At 38.2% G+C, this 26,407-nt stretch overlaps 1 protein-coding gene across 8 annotated transcripts in view; it reads right to left on the bottom strand.

Annotated features, from left to right (window-relative positions):
* The window catches only part of PTPN4 (protein tyrosine phosphatase non-receptor type 4), a 187,988-nt gene that overhangs the window by 66,139 nt on the left and 95,442 nt on the right, over positions 1 to 26,407 (bottom strand). For all 8 annotated transcript variants that reach the window (XM_070768928.1, XM_070768942.1, XM_070768931.1 and 5 more), the window contains 3 exons: positions 20,880 to 20,968; positions 7,066 to 7,129; positions 3,660 to 3,832 (listed from right to left, as the gene is read on the bottom strand). In XM_070768928.1, the coding sequence (XP_070625029.1) occupies positions 3,660 to 3,832; positions 7,066 to 7,129; positions 20,880 to 20,968 (326 nt within the window). The remainder of the gene's footprint in view (positions 1 to 3,659; positions 3,833 to 7,065; positions 7,130 to 20,879; positions 20,969 to 26,407) is intronic.

The following is a 26,407-nucleotide window of genomic DNA, read 5'->3' as shown; positions in this document are numbered from 1 at the left end:
AATCTCTGGTTATACTTCTGTAAACACACCTGCTGCCTCAGCCCTGGTGACCCACACCAAGGGGGGAAAGACACACAGAACTGTTTGTCAACATAGCATCATTCCACACAAAATTATTTTCCTAAGCCTGCAGATTCTTTTTCATTGGAGGACATTCCCAAGGCTGTGACTTTCTCCGACTCTGCGGCACCACTGTGAGAAGGCTGGCTGTGCGTGTCCAGTGCTGTGTGAGTTGGGCAAGCCCCTCTGGCTCCACGCTGGTGCGCTCTCCTGAGAAGCTGAGGATGGGGCCCTGGACTCCGCAGCAGGACACCCATTTTGGGTGGGAAACTCAGGACCGCAGAGTACTTCTGTCCTGAAGTAACTCCTGGAGTGACAAAAGCCACATGCGCAGGACTACTCCACTGAGCAGCCGCACAGGACTGAGCTGGACCCACAGATGGGTCGTTGATGGCTGACCATTCTTGCCTATCTTCACAGGCTAAAAGTCACTGTCCTTCCTTTCCTGCCCATAACTGTACCTGCTGCTGTCACACATAAGGCAACCTCATGTTCTGGGACCAGCCAAGAACTGAGACCCTAGCAGGAGGCCCCTAGTTCACAGTAGACAAACTCCCCATTGAACAACTGCTACCTCATGGTGTTCTTGATGCTTCAGAATTGGAAAAGGATGGAGAGCACAGCAGTGTGCAGGCCCCTTACCCCACCCCCACGATACCCTGAGGGGCACCAGAACCTCGCCTCACTCAGCCCCCCAAGCACAGACGACCTCCGTGCCCACCTGTCCTATGGGCCCTGGGCGCACCTCCAGCCACAGGCACCGAAGACAGAGGTGCAGGTGCAGGGCTCAGTGCACAGCAGGCTGTGAGGCCACCCAGACCTGCCATGGTCCCCAACATCTCATCTGCTGGGAAAGCTGGACTAAGACTCACTATTTAAAAAAGAGTCCAGAAATATGTCCACACAAATATGGACTACACTGATTTTCAGCAAAGGTGCAAAGGCAATGCTGTGGACAAAGAATAAGCTTTTCAACAAAAAAATGCTGGAACAACTGGATATCCATATACAAAAAGATAAACTTCAATCCATACTTCACATCATATACAAAAACTACTTTCAAATGGATCACAGACCTAAATATAAGAGTTTAAACTATAAAACTCAGAAGAAAACAGAGGAATAAATCTCTCGGACTGTGGGTTAGGCAAAGATTTCTTAAATATGACAAAAGAAAGATCTATGAAAGAAAAAACTGGTAAACTGAACTTACCAAACTTATATGCTTTTCAGAAAACTAGCCACACGAAAAGATACCAGGAGGCAGTGGTCTGAATGTGGTGGAACTGGAACTCTCACAAACACTGCTGGCAGGTGCATAAAATGATGCAAGTTCTTTGGAAAACGACCAACAGTTTCTTAGAAAGTTAAACACACATCTACTATATGATTTGGTCATTCCACTCCTAGGGAACTTAAAGCAAATGTCCATACACATCCTTCCATACTAATGTCCACAGCAGCTTTATACCTAACAGTCCAAGCCCGAAAGCAACAAAAAGAAATGAACTATCAATCCAGGCAACAAAATGGATCAATTTCAGAATAATTATGCTGAGAAAAAGAGTATATAACAAACACAGAATATTTTAAATGTGTGCTTCAATTTATATAAAATCCTAGAAAATGCAAACTGATATTTAGGTGCAGAAAACACAACAGTGGCTACACAGAGACAAAGAGAGGTGGGAGAAAGGGCGTTTCAGAAGAGTATGAGGAAAATCCCAGGGTGGATATACTTACTGTCTTAATTGTGGTGTGGGTTCATGGATGTACATACATTATATATTCCAAACAAAAAATTTTAAACTTTAAAAATGGTAGCTTATTGTATATCAATTATATCTTAATAAAGCTTTTAAAAATGTAAAATCTGCCAGGACTAGGTCCACATTCCCCCAGGGGCAAGAACAGCCTGAAGGGCAAGTGTTGCTCCCATGCGAACCAGTATTTTCTTCTTAAATTATATAGTTCTTGAGCTCATTTTTCAAAAAGAACTATTTAATTTACTATTTAGTACTTGAATTTCCATGATGAGAAATCTGCCTCCTTTTTTGTTTTGTTTGGCTGCACCACGTGGCATGCAGCATCTTAGTTCCTCGACAAGGAATCGAACCTGTGCCTCCTGCAGTGGAAGCACAGAGCCTTAACCACTGGACCACCAGGGAAGTCCATTGAGCTTACTTTTTTTCAAATTAATATCCAGGTAGAAATTTCATCCTGTTTCAGGGATGATTTTCTCCCAAAGTGGTTTCCTTAACTATCTTTTGTATCTATAGTCATCATGATTAGATTTTGTTTTCTATGGTACAGTCAGGGTAAATTACTTGATTTTTCTTTTTTCATCTGAGTCTGGTTTAAATCTGGTTAAAGACTGGTTACTATGACCTATTAATATTTTTATTGCCTAAATGAAGTGGTGTGTATATATTTACTGTGTATATCATATTTTCAAGAAGAGAGGGAATAAAAAATGCCACAAAAGTGTAGTTCTTGTATAACAAGCCTGGTGGTCTTTAGGTTAGGGATGCAGTTTATCGAGGGAACACCGTTATGGTCTGCACTGCTCTCTCATGGGGCTCTCGTCTGTCCCTACTAAGATTTAGCACCAATAGATAAGACTGTTTGATTTTTCCTTGACTGTCACAATTGTTGTCATGTTGCTGCTGCTGCTAAGTCGCTTCAGTCGTGTCCGACTCTGTGCGACCCCAGAGACGGCAGCCCACCAGGCTCCCCTGTCCCTGGGATTCTCCAGGCAACAACACTGGAGTGGGTTGCCATTTCCTTCTCCAATGCATGAAAGTGAAAGTCAAAGTGAAGTCGCTCAGTCGTGTCCGACTCTTAGCGACCCCATGGACTGCAGCCCACCAGGCTCCTTGGTCCATGGGATATTCCAGGCAAGAGTACTGGAATGGGGTGCCATTGCCTTCTCCGAACTGTTGTCATACTCACTATCTAAATCTAATTACCTTTAAATTTACAAGTACTAATACCTTACTTTTCCCAATACTGTTTTTAGGATGGTGACAGGGAATCAATTATAACATCAAGCCAGTTAAGAATGTTCTGTGCCTATTTTGTGATTACAATTTCCTTAATTCTAGTTAAGTGCTGATAATGAGTTTTTGGGCTATTTTTACTACTTATTTGGAAGAAGATGTATTTTTGATGGTATATTCTGTACTACACTACATGCTGTGTTTTGTTTTTTCTGATTACATATAGGGCAATTATAAATGCTTGAGGTTTATAAATCTTTTCTGGGCCACACCTGAATATTCTCCTCATGAAAAGGTTTTCTTGTAAATATTTAACAAAGATACAATGGAAATTATAACATGAGTAGGTTGTAAATAATATGGTTGATTCTTTAGAAAACAATGACCTGGAATTGTCAATGGAACAAGTTTCTTAAGTCTGTTTATATGTTGAGAACCTACAGAACTTTTTGCTGATATAAATTAAGGAGGCCACATTTCACGGAGATTTTGACCCAGTTGGCATGTATGAGTAAGAGATTCTCTAGTTCAATAAACTAGACCTTTATTTAAGGGGAGGAAAAATCAACAGTAAAGAATCAAAGCATAAGCAATACTTACCAGTACCGGAATTTTGAACCTAATGTAAAATAATGTGCAAAAAAATTCTTTTGAGGTGGAAGTGGTCTGTCCAAACGGAAGAATGTGTGATGTTCTACACACGCTTTCCACAAGTTTTTACATGCTCTGTAGTTCACCATGTTAAATCCCAATAATGTTTCTCTAGATTCATGCTGTAATAAATGACAAAAGGCAGAGAATATCATGAAAATGTCAGAATCTAATGCTCCATTTATTTTTTACAGATAAATAGTCTAGTCCTACAAACACTAATCCTTCTTGTGTCTTTTCTGCTTATCCAATCGAGAACCAGTAATATAAATAGGTGGCAAAATGTGGACCTTATTTGGCAATTTTACAAATCATAGGAACTTTTACTTTAGAGTACAGTTAGAAATAAATTTAGGGCTTCCCTTGAGGCTCAGCTGGTAAAGAATCCGCCTGCAATGCGAGAGACCTAGGTTCGATCCCTTGGGTTAGGAAGATCCCCTGGAGAAGGGAAAGGCTACCCACTCCAGTATTCTGGCCTGGAGAATTCCATGGACTGTAGAGTCCATGGGGTCGCAAAGAGTCGGACACAACTGAGCAACTTTCACAAATAAATTTAAAACTTGATATATACCTATTTTCAAAACTTAATAGCTATAATCATTTTAAAATATAATCCTTGCCCACAAATTAAACTTTAAGATACATCAACATACCTTTCAACAATATTTTTAAATTTATAAATCTGTCTAGATTGTAAATAAGTAAATAAAAACATTCAGCACTTCAGAACACTATTTTGAAACTCATTTTAAAACTAAGTAGCAACAGAACAGAAGCACTCCTTTAACTTAAAACATTTGGCACCAATTACTATTTAAGTAAACAGTTTTTTTTTTTACTATTTAAGTAAACAGTTTTTTTTAATCTATAGCAAGGCAGACACGTCATAAATGTAGAGCTCTGATTTTCAGTGACTGTAACCTTTGACCCTCCCAACCTGATTCAGAAATGTGTCATTAGCAGCACCTGTGAGTATCCTTCATCCTCCCTTTCTACCAGATTACCTCTGTAAAGGTGACTACCCTTCTGACTTTATGACCACAGATTGTTATGTTTGTTTTCAATTTTACATACATGGACTCATTCATGTGTATCTTGACTTCTTTTGTTCATTATTATGTTTCTATATTCCTCCATTTAATTGTGAAGCAGTAATTGACTCATTTTCACTCTACACAGTATTCTATTGTATGACAAGACCACAGTTTATTTATCCACTTTTGACAGACATTTACTGTTTATAGCTTGGTAAGGTAAAAATATCGCTCCTATGTATATTCCTGTATTTTGTCTAATGCATGTAGGTGTGAATTTTTGTTGTTGGATCATAGATGTCATGTGCTCACCTCTAGTAGATACCACCCAACAGTTTCCCAAGATGATTAGCTCAATATTCACTTCTTCCTACAAGCAATGAATGTTCCACATACTCCCAAATCACTGGGTTCACCAATCTTTTCATTACACTATTCTGATGGCTGTGAGGAATTATCACATTCTGGTTATAATTTGTATTTCTCTGCTGTTTAACGAGGTTCATGGTACTGGATGAGGAGATACTCTCAGTTCTGTTCTCAACTCTGGAGTGTCTGTTCAAGTCACTAATGTATTTCTGGATTGGCTTGGATATACAACGAAGGACATGGTGTATGTGTTTATTATACACATATTCTATGCTATTTGCCATAGTTCTTAATTTTAACACAGTCCAAATTATCGATCTTCTCCTTTAATGTTCATTTTCCTTCTACATCCTATTAAGGCAATCTTTGCCTATCAAAAGGTCATGAAGATTTTTTTCTGTAACTAAAATACAGTAAAATGTCCATGTATAAATATTAAATAGTGATGCTAGAAAATGATATGTTAAAATATTACTTACTGATCATCAGAGAATTCTTAATTATGCATAAGAGTTGGCTTTGTATGTACTAACACTACCTCAGAGAATCATTGTGAAGACTAAATGATATGAAAATAGTTGATACACATTATCAGGCACATAGTAAGATCTCCAGAAATGTTAGATACTATATTATTATTATTACAAATAACAAGAGTACCACAGGAAACCAATGGAAAAATTGGCTTCAGTATCACCTCCTACAAATATAATTATCAAAAGTAAAATAAAATGTCTGTTCTCCAGTTTCCAGACATGATTTAATATATTTTATTCCTCTAAACATTTATTTAAACATGTACAATAGTGTTCATTAACAGCATTAATCATAATAGCCACATTCAGAAATGGCAAAACTGTCCATTAAAATAATTAAGAATGAATAACTAATTGATAGTATATTCAGTCAGTAGAATTCCAAATAGCAATGGAGCAAAATACTGCTCTGTGTAACAACACAGATGAATCTCCCAATGCTAAGGGAAAGAAGGCAGACAAAAACATTCTGTGTGATTTCATATTTTAAAAGCTCAAAACAGGACAAACTAATTCATGATGCTACAAATGAGAATAATATTCAGCTTTTGGGAGAGTTAACAACTGTTACTGCATCAGCTCTGTTAGCAATAATACTAGCTTCTGAGGTGGTAGTAATGTTCTATATAATAACATTGTATATTATATACCTATCAAGCACTATACTTAATTTCTGCCTGATTTATTTCAAAAACTCTCTTCAAAAAACTTCCATATTTTGTGAATATAAATGATGATGAATTATACTTAATAGATCAAGATCCTCTATAAAATGCATTTGATTCAAATACATTTTGCACACATATAAACACCCTAAAATATGCGTTAATTTGTCAAGACTTCTAATAATGTCAGTCAAAGGATAAGGCTAATTTAATTCAGTGAAATAGATAAAAACTATTTATAAGATGACACTCTTTACAATACTGTACTTTCTACGATAACTCAACATGTTGTATTTATTGATAATATTAAAAAAGGACATTACCATTTCTAACAATGGCAGGAAATGTACTACACGTTCATGAACTACAAAGAAAACTAAACACTCAGATTCCCTACAATGAAATGAACTTACATATAAAAGGAAGTGCTACAGATTTAGTTTAAAAAAAAGAAAGGTACAAAGAAAAAGGACATATAAATCCTCAGTTACTGACCTTATGAATAGAATACGGGGACTGACAATGAATATCACAACTGAAATTAGTTTCTATGTTCAAGAGACAGCAGAACAGCTATCTAGAATAACCTCAGATCAGAACCACAGAAACACTGGAGAAATAATTTGTCACAAACTATAAATTAACTTAGTTGGCAGTTATTAATAGTATTAATAACACTTTTATTTACACTAAAAGTTCTGTAATGAATATTTCTTTATAAACAATTTATATTAATAAGAACAATACTTACCAATTCTTTTCTTAACTGAATAAAAAACTGTTTGCACTTAAAAGAAATTTTCACAATTTTCAACCTGGATAAAAAGAGAATGAATTGAAGTATTTAAAATATTGAACAAATATAAAAGTATCAACCAAAGAGTAGTTAAAAATAATCTTTTAATTGCATGTTTAGCAATATCTATTTAACTATATGTACATATACACCAAATAATATATATATACATATATACATTAAAAAATCAAAAGTTTTTGGTGTGTCATGAAAAAATAATTAGAATTTATACACTAAGTTGAGCTATTTTACCAGAACATTTACTGAGAACTTATCCATTTTTCAATTTTGTATCTGAAATTTACATAAAAACACATATTACAAGTTAAAATTTCAAGAATACCAAAAATATAGTTTATTTATTCTTTAAAACTACAAGTAGTTTCCTTGTTCTGCATGCAAAGAGCTTAGAAATCACCACTACATCCTAGCAACAAGTAAAGAGCTAAACAGACTTAAACATCATCAATTCTTCTTGGATCCGAAAGAAAGAGAAGAGCACAGAGCAAACTCTACCTCTGAGATTTGAGATATGAACAGCTGAGTACAGGGAATCAGAGCTTCCCAGGGAAGAGAACTGGGAGCAGAAACCATCAGAGGAAGCAGTGCCAGGGTAGGAAAACCTGAACTGTATTTCATGAATTGTTGAAAGCTCAGCATGGTTAACTATGAGAGTGAAAAACTCCAAGAGGACCCAGTCATAGGAAGGCCCTCACAGAATTCTAAGATTTATCTCCAGAAGCTCAAACAAATTCCAACAGTAAATATCAGAGGAAAATACCCTCAGGTTTCCAACAGGGAAAGGGGAAAAGAAACCATGTTGAAATAGGCCAGAGCACTCTGCTCTTAACAAGGTCTGCATTTAGGGGGGAAACAAGTTAACAAGAGCCTTAAATGATCCAGGGAAAGAAAATACCCGATTTCAGTCCACTCTAGAAATCTTGTCCCACCCAAAGAGGGAGAAAAAATTAAGAAACACTTGTGAAGCTCACAATCCAGAGGTTGAGGCTCAGAAAAACACAAAGCTAATCACAAGACTACACCCCCCACTCCCCCCCACCCAACCCCCACCTCATCACTACATTCAGTTCAGTTCAGTCGCTCAGTTGTGTCTGACTCTTTGCAACCCCATGGGTCGCAGCACGCCAGACCTCCCTGTCCATCACCAACTCCCGGAGTTCACTCAGACTCACGTCCATTGAGTCAGTGATGCCATCCAGCCATCTCATCCTCTGTCGTCCCCTTCTCCTCCTGCCCCCAATCCCTCCCAGCATCAGAGTCTTTGCCAATGAGTCAACTCTTTGCATGAGGCGGCCAAAGTACTGGAGTTTCAGCTTTAGCATCATTCCTTCCAAAGAAATCCCAGGGCTGATCTCCTTCACAATGGACTGGATGGATGTCCTTGCTTTCCAAGGGACTCTCAAGAGTCTTCTCCAACACCAAAGTTCAAAAGCATCAATTCTTCGGTGCTCAGCCTTCTTCACAGTCCAACTCTCACTTGCATACATGACCACTGGAAAAACCATAGCCTTGACTAGACGGACCTTTGTTGGCAAAGTAATGTCTCTGCTTTTGAATATCCTATCTAGGTTGGTCATAACTTTCCTTCCAAGGAGTAAGCGTCTTTTAATTTCATGGCTACATTACTAAGAGCCTATTTACAGCAGTTCCTTTTACCAAGGTTACCAATCAACCCTGAATATTCATTGGAAGGACTGATGCTGAAGCTCCAACACTTTGGCTATGCTATGTGAAGACCCAACTCACTGGAAAAGACCTTTGATGCTGGGAAAAACTGAGGGCAGGAGGAGAAGGTGGTGACAGAGGATGAGATGGTTAGATGGCATCATTGACTCAAGGGACATGAGTTAAAACAAACTCCAGTACATAGTGAAAGATAGGGAAGCCTGGAATGCTGCAGTTCACAGGGTTGCAAAGAATCAGACACAACTTAGTGACTGAATAACAATCTTTTACCAGGATATCAGATCGGCCCATCAAGAAAAAATGACAAGGGATACCAAAAGGCAAAACAAACAATATAAAGACACAGTATGTATCAGGACCAGATGTCAAAGGAGTGCTGGAATTATCATTCTGAGAGTTTAAAACAACTTACTTAACATGCTAAGAGCTCCAGTGGATAAAGTAGAGAGCAAGAAAAGATAGGCAATGTAAGCACAGAAATGAAAATCATGAAAAAGGGTACCAAAATATAAAATTAATATTCAGAAACCAGTTCCACTTCTATACACTAACAACAAACTAACAGAAAGAGAAATTAAAACAATCCCATTTACTATCACAGTAAAGAGAATAAAATACCTGGGAATAAACCTACCTAAGAAAATGAAAGACATGTACTTGGAAAACTGAAACACACTGATGAAAGACACTGAAAATGATGCAAACATATGGAAAGATACACTGTATTTTTAGATTGGAAGAATTATTATTGTTAAAGTGACCAATTACCCAAAGAAATCTACATATTCAAGGCAATCTCTATCAAAATACCAATGCATTTTTCACAGAACTAGAACAAATAATTTCAAATTTTGTATAGAAATACAAAAGACTCTAAACAGCCAAACAATCTTGAAAAAGAAAAACAGCAGAAGGAATCATGCTCCCTGACTTCAAACTATACTACAAAGCTACAGAAATCAAAACAGTATGGTACTGGCACAAAAACAGACACAGAAATCAATGGAAGAAGATGGAAAGTCCAGAAATAAACTCATGCATGCACCTATGGTCATGAATCTATGACAAAGGAACAAAGAATATACAATGAAGACAGTCTCTTCAATAACTGGTGCTGGGAAAACTGGACAGCTACGTGTTAAAAAATGAGGTTAGAAAATTCTCTAACACCATAAACAAAACTAAACTCAAAATGGATTAAAGACTTAAATATAAGACTGGATACCATAAAACTCCTAGAAGAAAACATAAGCAAATAGTCTTTGACATAAATCATGGCAACATTTTTTGGGAACCATATCCTAAAACAAATGAAATAAAAACAAACAAATGAGACCTGCTGCTGCTGCTAAGTCGTTTCAGTTGTGCCCAACTCTTAGCGACCCCATGGACTGGAGCCTACCAGGCTCCTCCGTCCATGGGATTTTCCAGGCAAGAGTAGTCGAGTGGGGTGCCACTGCCTTCTCCAAATGAGACCTAACTAAACTTAAAAGCTTTTGCATAGCAAAGGAAACCAACAACAAAAAGAAAATCTACTGAATGAGAGAAAATATTTGCAAATGATATGACCAATAAGGGGTTAACATCCAACATATATAAACAGCGCTTACAATTCAACATGAAAACAAAACAAAAATCAAACAACCCAAGTAAAAAGTAGAACTGAACAGATGTGCTTCCAAAGAGGAAATGGAGATGGCCAACATGCATATGAAAATATGCTCAATACTACTAATCATCAGAGAAATACAAATCAAAACCACAAAGAGATACCACTTCACATCTGTCAGAATGGCTAGCATCAGAAAGACAATAAATGTTGGGTGGGAATGTGGAGAAAAGAGAACTCTCACGCATTGTTGATGGGAATGTCAACTAGTACAGCCACTTGTGGAAAACACTAAAACTACACCAACTAGTTAAGGGATATATACAAATTAAAAGATGCAAAATATAACATTAAAAACATATAATATGAAAGGGGAGGAGTATAAAAGATATTTTTCACAGAACTAGAGCAAATAATCATCTAACTTGTATGGTACCACAAAAGACCCAAATATCCAAAGCAATCTTCAGAAATAATAAAGCCAGAGTTATCAGGCTACCTGACATCAGACTATATATTACAAAGCTACAGTAACCAAAACAGTCTGGCACTGGCACAGAAATAGATATAAATATCAGTGAAACAGAATAGAGGGCCCAGAAATAAACCCATGCTCACATGGTCAATTAATTTATGACAACAAGGAAAGAATGTACAATGGAGAAAAGATAGTCTCTTCAATAAATGGTGTTGGGAAAACTGGATGCTACGTGCAGGAAAATGAAACTGGACAACTTTGTCACACCATATACAAAAATAAATTCAAAATGGATTAAAGACAAAAATGTTAATACCTGAAAACATAAAACTCCAAGAAGAAAACACAAATAGTAACCCCTTTTGACATCAGTCTTAGTAATATTTTTTGGATATGTCTCCTCAGGTAAGGGAAGCAAAAGCAAAAATAAACAATGGGACTGCATCAAATTAAAAGATTTTGCACAGTGAAGGAAACCAACAAAAAGAAAAGATAGCCCACCAAATGAGAGAAGATATTCGCAAATGATATACCCAGTAAGGGGTTGATATCTAAGTATATAAACAACATATAACACAATACAAAAAAATTTTGATTAAAAAAATTAGGCAGAAGACCCGAAGAGGCATTTTTACAAAGATATACACATGACCCACAGTGACATTAAAAGATGCTCAGTATCACTAACTATCAGAGAAATGCAAACCACAATGAGATACCATCTCAGACCTGTCAGAATGGCTATTATCAAAATGACAAGAAATAACAAATGTTGATAAGGATGTGAAGAAAAGAGAATCTCTGTGCACAGTTGGTGGGAATGTAAATATGTGCCATTATCATGGAAAACAGTATGGGGGGCCCCAAAAAAACTAAAAACAGAACTACTGTATGATCCAGCAGTTCCACTTCTGGGTATTTATCCAAAGTAAATAAAAACACTGAATCAAAAAGATTTATGTATCCTTCTGTTCACTGCAAGAAGCAACATTTAGAACCTTATATGAAACAACTGACTGATTCAAAATTGGGAAAGGAGTATGACAAGGTTGTTTATTGTCACTCCATTTATTCACTTATACGCAGAGCACATCATGCGAAATGCTGGGCTGGATGAGTTACAAGCTGGAATAAAGATTGCTAGGAGAAATATCAACAACCTCAGATATGCAAATGATACCACTTTAATGGCATAAAGAGAAGAGGAACTAAAGAAATCCTTGATGAGGGTGAAAGAGAAGAGTGAAAAAGATGGTTTAAGACTCAACATTCAAAAAAAATTAAGTTCATGGCATCTGGTCCCACCACTTCATGGCAAGTAGAAGGGGAAAAGGTGGATTTTTCTTCCTGGGTTCCAAAATCACTGTGGATGATGACTGCAGCCATGAAATTAAAAGACGATTGCTTCTTAGAAGAAAAGCTATGACAAACCTAGACAGTGTATTAAAAAGCAAAGATACCACTTTGATGACAAAGGTACGTATAATCAAGGCTATGGTCTTTTCAGTAGTCATGTACGGATGTGAGAGCTGGACCATAAAGAAGGCAGAGCACTGAAGAACCAATGCTTTCAAACTGTGGAGCTGAAGAAGACTTAAGAGTCCATTGGACAGCAAGGAGATCAAGCCAGTCAATCTTAAAGGAAATCAACCCTGAATACTCATTGGAAGGACTGATGCTGAAGCTGAAGCTCCAATATTTTGGCTACCTGATGTGAACAGCCAACTCATCAGAAGACTGCTGCTAGGAAAGATTGAGGGCAGAGGAGAAGGGGGAGACAGAGGATGAGATGGTTAGATGGCATCACTGATTCAACGACATGAACTTGGGCAAACTCCAGGAGATGGTGAGGGACAGGGAAGCCTGGAGTGCTGCAGTTCATGGGGTTGCAAAGAGTCAGACACAACTTGGCAACTGAACAACCAATGTTCACTGCAGAACTATTTATAACAGCCAAGATACAGAAACAATCTAAGTGTCCATATGAGTGGATAAAGATGTGATGTATGTGTGTAGATGTGTATGGATGTTCAGTTCAACTCAATTTAGTCGGTTAGTCGTGTCTGACTCTTTGCGACCCCATGAACCTCAGCACACCAGGCCTCCCTGTCCATCACCAACTCACAGAGTCTACCCAAACTCATGTCCATCGAGTCAGTGATGCCATTCAACCATCTCATCCTGTCATCTCCTTGTCCCAAATTCAATCTTTCTCAGCATCAGGGTCTTTTAAAATGAGTCAGTTCTTCGCAGCAGGTGGCCAAAGTACTGGAGTTTCAGCTTCAACATCAGTCCTTCCAATGAATATTCAGGACTGATTTCCTTTAGGATGGACTGGTTGGATCTCCTTGCAGTCCAAGGGACTCTCAAGAGTCTTCTCCAACACCACAGTTTAAAAGCATCATTACTCAGTCATTGAAAAGAAATCTTGTCATTGTGGCAACATGGATGGACCAGGAGGGTATTATGAAAATGAAATAACTAGAAAAACAAATACCTTATGATTTTATTTATATGTAGAATCTAAAAAACAAAAAAGTGACTTACAGATATAAACAGCAAATGAATGGTTGCTGAGGGGAGGCTTCAGTGCAGATAAAGACAAATATGTGAAAGGAATTAAGAGCACAAACTTCCAGGTGTAAAATAAGTCATGGGAGTGTAATACACACGGAGGGAATACAGTCAAAAACACATAATAATTTTATATAGTGACGGATGAAAACTGGACTTATTGTAGTGATTGTTTCATAATGTATACAAAATACTAAACTACTATGCTGTATACCTGAAACTAATGTTACACTAATTATAACTCATTAAAAAAAAACTGTTGAAGCTTGTTTTATGGCTAATATATTTCTTCTTCTAATAAATAAGCTATGTATCCTTGAAAGGAATATGTATTTTGCTATTGCTAGGCACAGTATTGAAACGAGGGAAGGGGGCAGGGCGCAACCTTTAAAAGAATGACACAGCCACAGGACATGACAAAAACTGGTTAGAACCAACTAGATCCAAGATGATGGAAGCTTTGATTTCCAGTGGATCTTGAGCCTTGTTATTTGCTTACTGTAATGCATTAGCTACATGACACACCTGAGCTTCCCACTGAACCTGAGATTCAGTGCTAAAGAAACCTCATGCAATGTAGGAGACATGGGTTTGATCCCTGGGTCAGGAAGTTCCCTGGAAAAGGAAATGGCAACACACTCCAGTACTCCTGCCTGGAAAATCCCATCTTCCCAGCTTATTATTATTTGGCAGTTTACTTGCATGAACTCTACACCCCAATCTTCAGTTTATGTTTCTGCTATTGCTCTTCAGGAAGGCACAGCCCTGGGTGTGCCCAAAGTAATACTGAAATGACGGTAGTACCAGTCACCCCATCCTTTCAAAAACCACACCCAGCTGTGAACTTCTCTAACTGCCAACACACTGGTCTATTATTTTCAACAGTGCCCTATGTCATGAATTCCTTTAGAAACTAATTCAATTCAAATTGTTGCTATTCTGAAGAACAGTTTCTGTGGTAAGCATTTGAGGCTATCTCTTCTACTGTCCTTGATTTTGTCTCCTCTGTTGCCTTTGGGTTTCCCAAGAGAGTCCTTCTTAATTGGTCTGAGCTTTATAGTTAAATTTTGAACCTTCGTTATTATACAGGAGCCCTGGTGATGTGGCAGTTAAGTCTGGGGTTGGGCAGATGCCAGTCTCTAATCCTGTGATCCGGTCTCAGTGGGTTAGTGGTCTGGGCCTCTTGGCTGCACCCTTCAGTGCTCTGCAACTCACCCTTCCAGAGCTGAAACAAAAAGCAGAGAGAGGGCTTCCCTTCCTCCACCTCGGTTAGGCCCTGGTAATACCCATTTTGATTAAGTATAAATAGACTTCCTTAAGGACAGATCTTTGCTAATGAGAAAAGAAGGCTCTGAGCATATTTCAAACTACTTTCCTGCTCAACCCCTATACCCTGCCCTTCAATCACAAGTGGATTTTCTGTCAATCTTGGCCCTGAGATCACTGGTAGCAAAGGGCCCTTCCTAAGTAAGCAAGGCCTGAGGGAGTGTTTATCTGACAAGCTAGTCTCTGCTCTGTCTCCAGCAATTTGTCAACCACCCTTTATGTACTCCTGCCAGGTACTGCTGTAGCAGTGGTTTCTAGACCTGGTAAGCTGTCATTTCTTGTATTCATCTGTTTCTTCAGTTTTCAGAAATGCAGTATGCCCTGTGTTTTCAATTCTTTAGAAGATCTAAAAAGAGTTGTTGATTTGAGTTTTTTCAGAGTTTTTTTTTTTTTTTCTTCTGAGAATAGGAGTAACAAGTTGCAAAATCTTTACCTGCTAGACTGGGAACCAGAACTGTCCCCTTCCCTTTTCATTTTACTAATGATGTTTTTTGATGAGCAGTAATTTTAATGAAGTCTAATTTACAGAATCCAAGTAATTCCCAATCCAGTACTCAACATTTTAAAGCATGAACTTGAACTGGATAATTTAGGGCTAATCATATATAGAAAGAAATGAGGAAGTAATTTTATTCTACACATAGCTCTACTTTTCAAAGAAGAGGTTAAATGAGAAGCTTGTGTTTCAGAATCTGAAAGACCCAAGTTTAAGGTTCCACTTCATATTTATCAAACTTATTAACCTTGGCCCAGTTAGCTTCTCTGGCATTTCTTATTCCTTATCCACAAAACAATGCTAAGGACATCCAAGTTGCAGGGTTATAAGGTACAGATAAAATGCATTAAAATCCATGAGTGATTTTCTTCCTTGCCTTAACCTCCTTTGAAAGGACTTAGGCCACCCCACCACAGCTCCCAGGACTGTTGTAGTCAGTGACCCTGACCCCATGACAGGCCACTGTCGACCCACACCTCCACTGGAGACTCCTGGACACTGACTGGCAAGTCTGGCTCAGTCTTTTGTGGGGGTCACAAAAAAACATCTATCTCTGTTTCATCGACTACACTAAAGCCTTTGACTGTGTGGATCATAACAAACTGTGGAAAACTCTTCAAGAGATGGGAATACATGACTATCTTACCTGTCTCCTGAGAAACCTATATGTGGGTCAAGAACCCTGTATACATACAGTGAGAACCCTGTATGGAACAACTGACTGGTTCAGAATTGAGAAAGGAGTACAACAAGGCTGTTTGTTGTCACCCTGTTTATTTAACTTATACACTGAGCACATCATGAGAAATGCCAGAATGAATGAGTTACAAGATGGAATCAAGATTAGCAGGAGAAAAACATCAACAACCTCAGATATGCAGATGATACCCCCCTCTAATGGCAGAAAGCAAAGAGAAACTAAAGAACCTCTTGATGAGGGTGAAGGAGGAGAGTGAAAAAGCTGACATAAAACTAAATATTAAAGAAAGATCACAGCATCCAGTCCCATCACTTCATGGAAAATAGAAGAGGAAAAGGTGGAAACAGTGACAGATTTCCTCTTCTGGGGCTCTAAAATCACTGCAGATGATTACTGTAGCCATGAAATCAGAAGATGATTGCTTCTTGGCAGGAAAGCTATGACAAACCTAGGTGGTGTGTTGAAAAACAAAGACATCGCTCTACCAACAAAGGTCTGTACAGTCAAGGCTATGGTCTTTCCAATGGTCATATACGGCTGTGAATGCCAGACCGTAAAGAAGGCAGAATGACAAAGAATTGATGCCTTGGAACCGTGGTGCTAGAGAAGACTCTTGTGAGGCCCTTGGACAGTGAGAAGATCAAACCAGTCAATCTTAAAGTAAATCAACCCTGCATACTCTTTGAAAGGACTGATGCTGAAGCTCCAATATTTTGGTCACCTGATGTGAAGAGCTGACTTACTGGAAAAGACCCTGATGCTGGGAAAGATTAAGGGCAGAAGGAGAAGGGGGCATCAGAGGATGAGACAGCTGGATGGCATCACTGATGCAATGGACATGAACTTGGGCAAATTCCAGGAGATGGTGAAGGACAGGGAGACCTGGTGTGCTGAGATCATGCAGTTGGACATGACTGAGCAACTGAACAACAGCAGATGGAATATATAAGATCCTTTAAAATCTGAATCCAATTTCTCTTTTAAGCAATATCATCTTAAAATCTTACTCCCTTGCTTCTGTCCTCAGTGAAGATAACTTAAAAAAAAAAAAAAACAGGGGCTTCCTTGGTGACTCAGTGGTAAAAAAAACCCACCTGCCAATGCAGGAGATGTGGGTTTGATCCCTGATCCAGAAGATCCCACAATCCACAGAGCAACTGGGCCCAAGCACCAAAACTATTGAGCCTGTGCTCTAAAGCCTGTGAGCTGCAACTACTGAGCCCACATGTCACAACTATTGAAGCCCATGTGCTTTAGAGCCTGGGCTCCTCAACAAGAGAAGCCACCACAATGAGAAGCCCATGCACTGAAACTGAAGAGTAGCCCCAGCTCTCTGCAACTAGAGAAAAGTCTGCAAAGCAACCAAGACCCAGCACAGCCAAACATAAATAAATAAAAATCAAACCACATATCCCATCATTTGAACTTGCCACATCCTTTCTTACTATGAAAGAAATTAAGTGAAGTCGCTCAGTCGTGTCCAACTCTTTGCGACCTCATGGACTGTAGCCCACCAGGCTCCTCCCTCCATGGGATTCTCCAATCAAGAGTACTGGAGCGGGTTGCCATTTCCTTCTCCAGAGTCTTACTATGAGGCCTCTGCAAATGTTTGGTACCTTTACCCCAAATTCTGACTGAACCTTCCAGACACACATTCCTCTTCCATACTCCCTCTTCATTGAGGAAATTTCTATTCATCCTTTAAAAACCACCTCAAATACGGCAAAGGCCAACACAATACTGCAAAGCAATTATCCTCCAACTGAAACAAAACAAAACAAAACGAAAAACCACCTTAAATATCATGAAGACACTAAAATTTTCCCTGGTAAAATTATATCATTGGTACTTCCAAAGTAATTTGTCAAAAACTCTTCCAGAATCTTTATTTTATAATAATAAATATATATATATGCATAAAGAATTTTGAAAATACAGAAAAATTTAGATTATCATTTTAACCCGTATTATCTGAAAAGAATTTCTGATTTTGACATTTATATAATATGTAAAGTTAATAAAAAATGTTTAATTCTCTTCAGTAAATCAGAAAAGCATTAAAATTAAAGATACACATTTACCATTATGAAAATAAACAATCATAACTGTTTTTTCTGAAACACTTAATTCACCAATCTTCTTCTTATGTTTTGTAATTAATTTTTATGTGCTCACTTTTAGGCAAGGACCATGTCTCAAGCTGTTTTGTACTTTCCTCTAACCATAACACAAGTTGAATTACACAGAAGAATTTAAAGATATGACATGAAACATTAAATGATCTTTGGCTTTCTTTAATGAACTTTAGAGAGGTATAATCTATATATAAAATGAAATATCCCAATTTTAAATGAACAATTTAATGAGTTTTGACAAATGTATTGAGTTATATAATGTCCATCCACCAAAATCACCATATAGCAATTTGCATCACCTGAAAATGTCCCCTTAGCACCCTTTTACAGTCAATTTCCTCCCATTTTTAATCCCTGGCAACCAAGTGGTCTGTTGTCTCTATAATACGTGTTTTCCAGAATTTCATATAAATAGAAACAGAGTACGTCATCTTTTGTGTCAGGCTTTTCACACTTGACATCATGTTTTGAAGGTAGGCTCACCCATATTGTTTAGTGTGTCAAACAGTTCATTTCTTTCACTGCTAAACAGTATTTCATTGCATAGATGTAATTTGCTTGTGCAGTCACCAACTGATAGACATTTGAAATTCTGTTTTGTGCTATTATGAATAATATAGCTATAAACACAGTGTGCACATCTTTATACAAACTTACGTTTTCATTTCTCTTGGGCAAGTATCTAGGAACAGAATTGCCAGATTATACGGTTAATCTAAATTTAATCTTTAAGAAATGCCAGTTTTCCCAAGTTGGTCTATTACTTTGCATTCCCACCAGCAATATATGAGGTTTCTAGATGCTCTGCTTCCTTGCCATCACGTGGTACTATCATTTTTTAAAATATTTATTTATTTGGCTGCACCAGGTCTCAGTTGCAGCATGCGAACTCTTACTTGGGCATGTGGGATCTAGTTTGCTGAGCAGGTATAGAACTCAAGTCCCCTGCACTGGGAACATGGAGTTCTAGCCACTGGACCACCAGGGAAGTCCCACTGTTGTTCTTTTTAATTGGAGCTATTCCAGTGGGTGAATGGAAATAGTTCACTGTGGTTTTAATTTGCATTTCACTGATGACTGAGCATTTTTTTGTACTTATCTGTCATTTATATAACTCCTTTGGTGGAAGTATCTATTCACAAATTTTTCCAATTCTTTTAAATTAAGTTAAAAAGTTAAAGTACCTAAGAGTCTTTTACATTTTTTGGATAAGTCCTTTATCAAATATATACTTTACAAAAGACTGAGTTTTACCTTTTCATTTTGTTTACAGTGTCCTCTGGAGAACAAAAGTATTTAATTTTGAAGAGGTTCACTGCATCAGCTTTTTATTTTATATTTAATTTTTTCCTAGTGACCTACCAGGGAAATTTATGTTTCTTTTCTCAACATAATTGTGGTGATTTTCTAAAATAATAGCTTCTGTCAGTTATCATATTTCTATTAAGTGTTATATAAGTGACTAATTACAAAAATCTATTAATAATAATCACAGATATTGAAAAGCCTGGCCATCTCATTTCAGAAATATATAAATAAACAGATTGATCCAATATATTTCTTTTGTATTTATTTCTTCCTTAGAAAGGGCTTGGGCTTGGCCTTAGGGCTTCCCTGGTAGCACAGACAGTAAAAAATCTTCCTGAAATGTAGGAGACCCAAGTTAGATCCCTGGGTGGAGAAGATCCACTGGAGAAGGAAACGGCAATCCACTGGAGAAGGAAATGGCAACCCACTCCAATATCCTTGCCCGGAGAATCCACGGACAGAGGGGCCTGGTGGGCTACAGTCCATTGGCTTGCAAACAGTTGGACACAACTGAGCGACTAACTTTCTTCCTTTCTTCCCTTAGTGAAAATCATTGTCTTTACTTTTCAAAAACCTAAGATATTTATATGACATATGCACAAAAATCAATGTCGTGTTTACAATTTTCAGGCTATCCCCTTAAAGGGTAGTGGTAGATGCTACTTCTCTTTCTACCTCACTCTGGGATGCTAAAGTGATGGTTGGTAAGTCACTGGACAGTTAGGACAAGGACAACAATGCTAAGGGCAGTAGAGCAATGAGACAAAAGAAACATGAGTTTCAAACCACAGGGAGTCACCTTACTTTCCCAGCACCAATCTAAACCATGCCAGTGTTCCAACTAATAAACTAGCACCCATCAAATGCATTTAAATGAGGTACTGTATTCAATACTTTGTACAACGCTCCAATACTTTGCCCACCTGATGTGAAGAGCCAACTCACTGGAAAAGACCCTGATGCTGCAAAAGACTGAAGGCAAAAGGAGAAGGGGGTGGCAGAGGATGAGATGGTTGGATAGCATCACTGACTCAATGGACATGAGTTTGAGCAAATTCGGGGAGGTAGTGAAGGATAGGGAAGCCCAGCACGATGCAGTTCATGGGATCACAAAGAGTCAGACACGACTTAGCAACTAAACAACAACTGTATCCAAAGCAATTGGCAAGGTGCAAGACACAGAGTGTACATGATGATATTAGCTATTGTACTACAGTACAAATTGAGAGACTGTCTAAGAGGAAAAACTTGCAAAGTAGTATTTTCTTTAAGCTAAGAAATTTTTGAAAAAAATAATTCAACTATTTTTGTATCTTCTAGTAGATTCCAAGTAAGTGGGATAAAGTTGTATGATAACATTAAATAGTTCAACAAAAATATGAACTATATTTGGTAATACAATAGTAAAAGTGAAAAGTATTGACGGAAGTTCTTACCATGGAAAGGTATTCATTCGTACTCTGTTCTTATAAATCAGAATTCCTCCTGACATCACTCCAATCATAATTTCATTGTTACTTTGATCCTTCAAAAAACAAACAAAAAAAATGGGAAATCTAAGATAATGAGTTTTAACTGATAAAGATATAATTTTTAAATATGATTAGTTATTTTACACAATGTGACATTATATCAAAGGCAGCAGTTAACTGCGCAATATATATAAACCCAGATGGTAACTATTACAATCATAAAAATAAGACATACTTCAAATCAAATTTAAATGTTGCATTATTAAAATTCATTAATAATGTAAAGCAAAAATAATCTTAGGCTTTTCCATAGTTTATAACTGGACTCTTTGGGATAGAAAATCCAAGACCACATCTTGTAGAATGTTAAGTTAGTATCCATCTTTCCATTTCTAAAACTATTACAATCCAATCACTGTGTAAATATGGTGTCAGGATTGCAAAGGTGAATAAAACCTGTAGTTCAGAGCATAGTGAAAGGCAATTTGTAATAAAACAGTATTTCCAATATAAGGAGAAATTCTTTAACTAACATAATACAATAAAAACATCACAGGAAAACAGAGTGGGGAACACTGTTGGAGAGTGTGGAAGAAAATTTGAATTGTGCTTTCATGAGTGAGTTTTCATGCTGATTCAACTTGAACAACTGACTTGCAACTATTAACAAACTAAGTAGAATTAAAAGTTTCCTCACTTGCTAAAAAGTCTTGAAATAGTTTTGCTTAACTTGAGACCCACTCCGGTATTCTTGCCTGGGAAATTCCATAGACAGAGGAAACTGGCAGGCTATAGTCTATGGGGTCGTGAAGATTCAGACACAACTGTGCATGCATGCAAGAGTGCTTAATTTGAGACATACTACAGGCAAACTAATATAGCAATAATGCTTTTATCCCTAGCATTCATGTGATCAGAAGATAGAACTAACTGATGAAAATATAACCAAGAGTTTATAACTGTCTCTGTAGGAAAAAATGTCTAAAATGTAGTTTCAATAATTTCTAATTACTAGAGTAAAAACTTGTTTCCCATCAGGTCACTTCCATGTGTTTTGTATATCCATAATTATATGTTCTATTAATACTGTTCTCAGGCACCCCACTCCAGCACTCTTGCCTGGAAAATCCCATGGATGGAGGAGCCTGGTAGGCTGCAGTCCATGGGGTTGTGAAGAGTCGGACACGACTGAGTGACTTCACTTTCACTTTTCACTTTTCATGCATTGGAGAAGGAAATGGCAACCCACTCCAGTGTTCTTGCCTGGAGAATCCCAGGGACGGGGGAGCCTGGTGGGCTGCCGTCTATGGGGTCGCACAGAGTCGGACACGACTGAAGTGACTTAGCAGCGTCTCTTCTTAATGTCTCTCTGATGGATCATATCAAACCTAACCAAAGTCTACATCAAGTCCAACTTCTCTGTGAAAACTTCATTAGACCTCAGAATGTACTGAATTATACCATGAATATGTGATCAGCAGTCCAGACTGTGGGAAACTAAAGGCGAAATGGCCCAGTTCTTTAACAAAAAAATTCTATACAGTAAAGGAAGAAGGCATTAAAAGACATTTAAAGTTATTCAGTTCAAAACACAAAGCAAAATAAATTATAGTATCTAGAAAGACACACTGGGTGATAAAACCACAAAAAAATACATAAGGTGGGCAGGAGCTGGGACAGGGTGTAAAGAAGGTTTCTGGAATGGCTGGCAGAAGTCTAAGGATGACCTGGGTAGTATTTACAAAATTGTCATGAAATCAGATTGATTATATTCTTTGCAGCCAAAGATGGAGAAGCTCTATACAGTAAGCAAAAACAAAACCAGGAGCTGACTGTGGCTCAGATCATGAACTCCTTATTGCCAAATTCAGACTTAAATTGAAGAAAGTAGGGAAAACCACTAAACCATATGACCTAAATCAAATCCCTTATGATTATACCTCCCACACTGCTTCCCTGGTAGCTCAGAAAGTAAAGCATCTGCCTGCAATGCAGAAGACCCGGGTTCGTTCCCTGAGTTGAGATGATCCCCAGGAGAAAGAAATGGCAACCCACTCCAATACTTTTGCCTGGAAAATTCCATGGACTGAGGAGCCTGGAGGGCTACAGTCCATGGGACCGCAAAGAGTTGGACACAACTGAGTGACTTGACTTTCACTTTCACTTATGATTATACAGTGGAAATGAGAAATAAATTTAAGGGACTAGATCTCATAGAGTGCCTGATGAACTATGGACGGAGGTTAATGACATTGTAAAGGAGACATGGATTAAAACCATCCCCAAGAAAAAGAAACACAAAAAAAGCAAAATGGCTGTCTGAGGAGGCCTTACAAATAGCTGTGAAAAGAAAAGAAGTGAAAAGCAAAGGAAAAAAGGAAAAATATGCCCATTTGAATGCAGAGTTCCAAAGAGGAGCAAGGGGAGATACGAAAACCTTCCTCAGTGATCAGTGCAAAGAAATAGAGGAAAACAACAGAATGGGAAAGACTAGAGATCTCTTCAAGAAAATGAGATACCAAGGGAACATTTCATGCAAAGATGGGCAAGAATAAGGACAGAAATGGTAGGGACCTGACAGAAACAGATATTAAGAAGAGGTGGCAAGAATACACAGAAGAACTACACAAAAAGGATCTTCATGACCCAGATAATCACACTGGTGTGATCTCTCACCTAGAGCCAGACATCCTGGAATGCGAAGTCAAGTGGGCCTTAGAAAGCATCACTATGAACAAAGCTAGTGGAGGTGATGGAATTCCAGTTGAGCTATTTCAACTGAAAGGTGACGCTGTGAAAGTGCTGCACTCAATATGGAGCAAATTTGGATAACTCAGCAGTGGCCACAGGACGGGAAAAGGTCCATTTTCATTCCAATCCCAAAGAAAGGCAATGCCAAAGAATGCTCAAATTACTGCACAACTGCACTCATTTCACACGCTAGCAAAGTACTGCTCAAAATTCTCCAAGCCAGGCATCAACAGTATTTGATGTTCAAACTGATTTTAGAAAAGGCAGAAGAATCAGAGATCAAATTGCCAACATCCGCTGGATCATTGAAAAAACAAGAGAGTTCCAGAAAAACATCTATTTCTGCTTTATTGACTAGGATAAAGCCATTACTGTATGGATCACAACAAACTGTGGAAAATTCTTCAAGAGATGAGAATACCAGACCACCTGACCTGCCTCCTGAGAAATCTGTATGCAGATCAAGAAGCAACAGTTAGAACTGGACATGAATAGACTGGTTCCATATAGGAAAGGGAATATGTCAAGGCTGTATTTTGTCACCCTGTTTATTTAACTTATATGTAGAGTACATCATGAGAAATGCTGGGCTGGATGAAGAACAAGCTGGAATCAAGTTTGCCAGGAGAAATATCAGTAACCTCAGATATGCAGATGACACCACCCTTGTGACAGAGAGCAAAGAAGAACTAAATGCCTCTTGATGAAAGTGAAAGAGGAGAGTGATAAAGTTGGCTTAAAACTCAACATTCAGAAAACTAAGATCATGGCATCTGGTCCCATCACTTCACGGCAAATGGATGGGGAAAGAGTAGAAAGAGTGAGTGACTATTTTCTTGGGCTCCAAAATCACTGCAGATGGTGATTGCAGCCATGAAATTAAAAGAAGCTTGTTCCTTGGAAGGAAAGTTATGACCAACCCAGACTGCATATTAAAAAGCAGACATTACTTTTGCCAACAAACGTCCGTCTAGTCAAAGCTATGGTTTTTTCAGTAGTTGTGTATGGATGTGAGAGTTGGACTATAAAGAAAGCTGAGTGCCAAAGAACTGATGCTTTTCAACTGTGGTGTTGGAGAAGATTCTTCAAAGTCCCTTGGACAGCACAGAGATCCAACCTGTCCATCCTAAAGGAAATCAATCCTGAATATTCACTGGAAGGATTGATGCTGAAGCTGAAATGCCAATCCTTTAGCCACCTGATGCGAAGAACTGATTGATTTAAAAATACCCTGATGCTGGGAAAGATTGAAGTCAGGAGGAGAAGATAATGACAGAGGATGAGATGGGTTGGATGGCATCACCAACTCAAGGGACATGAGTTTGAGTAAACTCCGTGCATTGGAAAGACAGGGAGGCTTGGCATTCTCCTGTCCGTGGGGTCGCAAAGAATCAGACACAACTGAGCAACTGAACTGAACAGACCTGATAGCTCAACTGGAATTCCATCACCTCCACTAGCTTTGTTCCTAGTGATGCTTCCTAAGGCCCACTTGACTTTGCATTCCAGGATGTCTGGCTCTAGGTGAGTGGTCACACCATAGTGGTTATCTGGATCATGAAGATCTTTTTTGTAAAGTTCTTCTGTGTATTCTTGCTACCTCTTCTTAGTATCTTCTGCTTCTGTTAGGTCCATACCATTTCTGTCCTTTATTGTGTCCATCTTCACATGAAATGTTTCCTTGGTATCTCTAGTTTTCTTGAAGAGATCTCTAGTCTTTCCCATTCTGTTGTTTTCCTCTATTTCTTTGCATTGATCACTAAGGAAGACTTTCTTATCTCTCCTTGCTATTCTTTGGAACTCTGCGTTCAAATGGGCATATCTTTCCTTTTCTCCTTTGCCTTTCACTTCTTTTCTCAGCTATTTATAAGGCCTCCTCAGACAACCATTTGGCCTTTTTGTGTTTCTTTTTCTTTGGGATGGTCTTGATCACTGCCTCCTGTACAATGTCATGAACCTCTGTCCATAGTTCTGAAGAACTATGTTCTCTGTCCATCAGATCTAGTCCCCTCAATCTGTTTGTCACTTCCACTGTATAATCGTAAGGGATTTGATGTGGGTCATACCTGAATGGTCTAGTGGTTTTCCCTACTGTCTTCAATTTAAGTCTGAAATTTGCAATAAGGAATTTATGATCTGAGACACAGTCAGCTCCTGGTCTTGTTTTTGCTGACGGTATAGAGCTTCACTATCTTTAGCTACAAAGAATACAATAACCTGATTTTGGTATTGACCATCTGGTCATGCACAAGCGTAGAGTCAGTTCTCCCACACTGCAGGCAGATTTTTAGCAGCTAAGTCACAAAGGAAGCCCAAGAATACTGGAGTGGGTAGCCTATCTCTTCTCCGGCAGACCTTCACAACCCAGCAATAGAACCGGGGTCTCCTGCACTGCAGGCAGATTCTTTACCAACTGAGCTATCAGGAAAGCCCGTCAACATTAGTTATTAGGAAAATACAAAGTAAAACCATGATGAGATAAAACACACTTATCAGAAAAGCTTAAAAAGAACAAAACAAAACGGGCAGTACCATATGCTAAAAAGGATGTAAAACTATTGGAACTTGTAAATAAGCTGGTGGGGATGCAATGAGGCTCAGGTACTCTAGAAAACAATTTGGTAATTTCATATAAAGCTACAAAGGTCCATCTAGTCAAGGCTATGGTTTTTCCTGTGGTCATGTATGGATGTGAGAGTTGGACTGTGAAGAAGGCTGAGCACTGAAGAATTGATGCTTTT

This window comes from Bos indicus, chromosome 2, assembly GCF_029378745.1.
Source record: "Bos indicus isolate NIAB-ARS_2022 breed Sahiwal x Tharparkar chromosome 2, NIAB-ARS_B.indTharparkar_mat_pri_1.0, whole genome shotgun sequence".
NCBI lineage: Eukaryota > Metazoa > Chordata > Mammalia > Artiodactyla > Bovidae > Bos > Bos indicus.
This window is presented reverse-complemented; position numbering and strand designations above follow the sequence as displayed.